Source organism: Mus caroli, chromosome 18 (genome assembly GCF_900094665.2).
Source record: "Mus caroli chromosome 18, CAROLI_EIJ_v1.1, whole genome shotgun sequence".
Classification (NCBI taxonomy): domain Eukaryota; kingdom Metazoa; phylum Chordata; class Mammalia; order Rodentia; family Muridae; genus Mus; species Mus caroli.
The window spans coordinates 70,722,103-70,726,550 of NC_034587.1; the positions used below are offsets into that span (position 1 = coordinate 70,722,103).

The following is a 4,448-nucleotide window of genomic DNA, read 5'->3' on the forward strand; positions in this document are numbered from 1 at the left end:
AAAAAAAAAAAAAAAAAAAAAAAAAAGGTTCTAATTATCATTAATCAAATGTGTACTGTATATCATTGTTCTATAGGCCTTGTTTACAGTAACACCATTACAGATACCTAAATAATGTTTTTTGTTATGATGTTAATTTTGCTATGACAGTATTGCCAGATAATAAAATTTTTACTGTATTATGATTTTATGGAATTAGCATAGAATATGTGATGTTATAGATCAAAATGAGGTTCACAATTATATTATTTATTAACATTTGTATGCATGCTGGTACTTATATTCATATTTTGTATTCCTATTACTTATATTGGGGTAGGACTTGGGTGGGGCACACAGGCTCCAGACTGCTTGCTGCATCTCACCAGATCTGTGAGGATGTGTGAGTGGCATGTCACTGGTGCCATCTTGGTACCCAGTCATTCTGGTTCATTCTCAGCCCCACAGGAGAAAAGATCCGAAGCAAAGTTGAGCTGACTCGGTACTTGGGCCCTGCATGTGATCTTACCCTGTTTGACTTCAGACAAGGCACCTTATGCCATCCCATTCCCAAGGTACTTGACAATGTTGGTACCGATGCTAGGGCATTTGTGTCACATGGCACCCGGGCATTAATCTACGTGCTTCTTGTCTTCATCTTCAGACCCATCCCTTGGCTGTCCCCAGCAAGAAGAAAAAGAAGCCTTCTAAGCCAGCCAAGACTAAGAAACAGCAGGGTGGGCTGCAGCGAAGTGAGGTCAGGAGAGAGGCTCCACAGAGGGAACATAAGGCCCCTACTGCCACAGCTCTAGCTTCATTATCTGTGTCTGCATCGGCGTCTTCGTCTGCACCTGTGTCTGCACCTGCGTCTTTGTCTGCACATGCACCTGTGTGAGTATTGGTTTAAAGTGAGCCAGGTGGGTGTGGCTTGGGATTGGAGGTGCTTACTCCTGCCCTTTTTACCTTAGGTGCTGTGAGAATTGTGGAATCCACTTTTCATGGGATGGTATCAAAAGGCAGAGACTCAGGACACTGTGCAAAGACTGCCGAGGTAAAGGGACGTAGACAGGCCACACTGTAGACCCAGGGCCAGGCTACGCTGGAGGTTATGCTAGAAGCATTTGCGTATCTGGAATCAGCCTGTGAGCCCCACCGTGTTGCCATTGTAAGGTGGTAAAGTCGGGGTTAATGGGGTAGCTGAACCACATGTCTGAAGCATGGTTTCTTGTTTCTCTCCCTTCTCCCACCAGCACAGAGAATCGCCTTCAACCGCGAACAGAGAATGTTTAAGGTACAAACAGTATGCCTGTAGTCGACAGGGGAGGAGGGGGTGACAGGGCTGGTACAGGGTTTAGGATTATTGGGTTGTTTTTTTGTATTTTTAGTTAGGGACCTGGCTGTTGGTTTGTGGTAGATCCAGCAATGGGAATTAATGTGCTGTCAGTAAACACAAGGATGCATTTAACAGAGCCCTTGTAGGGGAACATCATAGCGGTCTTAGTGTTGGCAAACTAGTCAGTAGTTTATCAGCTCTGTGTGGCAAGGAGGCTAATGGGAGACTTGCATAGTAGGTGTGCAAGCATTTGGAGAGAGAGTAGCGGTCCTGGAGCCAAGGCTTTTAACCTTGCCCATCCGTCTCTGACAGCGAGTTGGCTGTGGGGACTGCGCAGCTTGCCTGGTGAAAGAGGACTGTGGGGTGTGCTCCACCTGTTGCCTGCAGCTGCCCAGTGATGTGGCCTCAGGGCTTAACTGCAAGTGTGAGCGGAGACGCTGCCTACGGATTATGGAGAAGGTGAGTCCAATCACAAGGGGTGGGCCCAGGCTCACCTCAGTCCCCGGCCTTCATAGCCCCGACTCCAGACGTCACACCTCTGGCCTCCCCACAGAGCCAAGGGTGTGGCGTGTGTCGGGGTTGTCAGACCCAAGAGGACTGTGGCCATTGCCGCATCTGCCTTCGCTCTCCCCGCCCTGGTCTCAAGCGCCAGTGGAGGTGTTTGCAACGGCGCTGTTTTTGGGTGAGTTGAGCTGGAAGGGACTGGTGATGGTGAAGCCAGGGCTGGACCAGAGCTCCTTCTGCTATTAAATCCGTCAGCACCACTGCTGTTGCTTCCTCCAAGCCGATCTGGTTTGCCCTGCCTCGTGTCTCATTGCCTTTTGTCCCATGCTCACCTCCTTTGTTCTGCCTACCTGGTTTTCTCTGCTAGCACACTGCTCATCGCTTCCGAGGCCACTCTCAAGGATGTCAGTGCCCCCCTCACGTTGTGGTTTCCCCCACTGCACACTGCCTGACCACTCAATGCATGCTTTCTGCGCTCCTTGGTTCCAGTGTCTACCTGGTGCCACCAAGCCTTAACTATTCTTTTGGCTTCTAGGGTAAACGTGATTCTAGTAAGAGAGGCTCGAAGGTAGCGTCTCAGCGTCACTCCCAAGCCCTGCCACTTCCTCCACATCCTGCATCACAGTACACAGAGCCCACAGAGCTGGTAATGCCCTGGTGGGCAGGGGGAAGGCACAACCCTAAACTTAACTCAGAACCTGCCCTGACCCCAGCATCTTTGCCTCTGCAGCACATCAGCGACATAGCACCCACATCACCTGCTGAGTTCATCTATTACTGTGCAGACGAGGACGAGCTAGTGAGTGGCCCCACCCTCCCTGGATAAGCCTGGACTCTGACTGCTTCCTTAACCCCAAGGAAGCAGGCGCTGTACTGGAACTAGTAGGGGTACTAGTGAGTACCAGGGTGGGATAAGCAGTTACCGGGAAAGCCTGTCACATGACCCAGCATCGATGGCTGAACAGTGACCCTCACAAGGGCAGATAGAGTAAGCCAGCACGGCTGGCATAGCAATGAGAACTCATGGAGCAGCAGCAGAGTCCTGACGGAAGGAGACAGTCTCGGTAGCAGATGCTGAAATGCACAGTGATGGAGTAGCCCCAGTCCTAATGGTCTTGGAGGCCAGCTGGCACAGTGATGGTAGCATTTTGAAGTCACAGATGCTGAGGAGAGCTGGGTTGAGCCTGGTGTGCAGGTAGCTCCTCCATGACGGTGTTGAGGATGGCCCTTAGTGATGGAACCACCGTTCCCTCCACCCCAGCAGCCCTACACGAACCAGCGGCAGAACCGCAAGTGTGGGGCCTGTGCAGCCTGCCTACGGCGGATGGACTGTGGCCGCTGCGACTTCTGCTGCGACAAGCCCAAATTCGGGGGTGGCAACCAGAAGCGCCAGAAGTGTCGTTGGCGCCAGTGCCTGCAGTTTGCCATGGTGGGTGGGGCAGGAGGGGTCAGGTGCATGGGCTAGGCTGGCTTTGGCCCACCCCCACCCCCAGTGCTTGGGAATGGTGGGCAGGCCTGGTAGATGGGTGGGTGGTCTAGTAACTTGAGTTGAGGATTAGCAGACATTGTGTTGGGGTAAATGAGTGTAGCTGGTACTGCCATTGCTTATAGGAGACTGAGTAGCAGGCTCAGTGGTGAGAACTCATGAAAGCAGCAGACTCTGCTGGGTCTGATGGGAAGTTAGCAGGCTCACTGAGTAGGGCAAGGTGGGCATGCTTGGTCAGATGGCACCAGGTGACCATAGCACCCAATCTTTTTTTTCACAGAAGCGGCTGCTGCCCAGTGCTGGGTCAGGGTCTGGGGAGGGAGCAGGATTGCATCCACGTCGGGCCCATCAGACCCATCAAAAGAGGCCTGCTTCTGCTCGACAACTCCAACTGAGCTCTCCCTTAAAGGCCCCTTGGGCTGTGGTAACAGCGCCACCAGGCCCTGTCCAAGGTTTAAGAAAGCAGCAAGCAGGTAGAGGTTCTGTACTGCCCCAACCTGACACAGACTTTGTGTTTTTACAAGAGGGTACCAGCAGTGTCGTGCAGATGCCTGGCACTGCTGCAGCTTCCACAGAAGTCCCAGTACAGGTAAGGCTCTCATCCTGCTCTTTCCAGCCCCACCCAGCCCTTGCTGTGGAGCTGAGACCAAGTCTGCTGCCATCTTCCCTTATGCAGGAGGCCCAGTGCTCTGCCCCGAGCTGGGCTGTGGCCTTACCACAGGTGAAGCAAGAGACGGCGGATGCTCCAGAGGAGTGGACAGCAGTCACGACCTTCCTTACTTCCTCCACGTTGCAGTCTGGCTTCCCTAGCAAGGTTTGGGCAGTAATAGGTGTGCTGTTGGTGCCACACAGGTGGTCTGTAAACAAGAGGATAGTCAGCCATGGTAGTGGCACGATGATAGAGTGATAGGTGTGCTGTTTATGACCATTCTGTTGAATTAGCCAGCATATCTAGCAGATGCCATATTCTCTATAGGCAACTAATTTTGCCTAGCTCACAGGAGACTGGAGATGGTTGAGGTATGGGAAAGGCTCACAGGCAGGGAGGTGGCATTTCTTATTGATGAAAGCTAGGTCTGTTTGCATAATGGCCTAGCTGATAAAAAAAAAAAAAAAACAACAAAAACCAACCAAAACTCTATAGGG

General features: G+C 51.8%; 1 protein-coding gene across 5 annotated transcripts in view; it reads left to right on the top strand.

The window, feature by feature from the left end:
* Mbd1 (methyl-CpG binding domain protein 1) overlaps positions 1–4,438 on the top strand; it is a 9,034-nt gene extending 4,596 nt beyond the window's left edge. Inside the window, exons 3-13 of one of the 5 annotated variants that reach the window (XM_029471992.1) lie at positions 440–554; positions 644–870; positions 948–1,030; positions 1,230–1,270; positions 1,625–1,771; positions 1,866–1,994; positions 2,352–2,462; positions 2,547–2,615; positions 3,078–3,245; positions 3,583–3,891; positions 3,979–4,438. In XM_029471992.1, coding sequence (XP_029327852.1) covers positions 440–554; positions 644–870; positions 948–1,030; positions 1,230–1,270; positions 1,625–1,771; positions 1,866–1,994; positions 2,352–2,462; positions 2,547–2,615; positions 3,078–3,245; positions 3,583–3,891; positions 3,979–4,209 — 1,630 coding nt within the window. In that variant the 3' untranslated portion in view covers positions 4,210–4,438. The remainder of the gene's footprint in view (positions 1–439; positions 555–643; positions 871–947; positions 1,031–1,229; positions 1,271–1,624; positions 1,772–1,865; positions 1,995–2,351; positions 2,463–2,546; positions 2,616–3,077; positions 3,246–3,582; positions 3,892–3,978) is intronic. The other 4 variants (XM_029471993.1, XM_029471995.1, XM_029471994.1 and 1 more) reach the window with 4 other exon arrangements.
* The last annotated feature ends 10 nt before the right edge of the window (positions 4,439–4,448 follow it).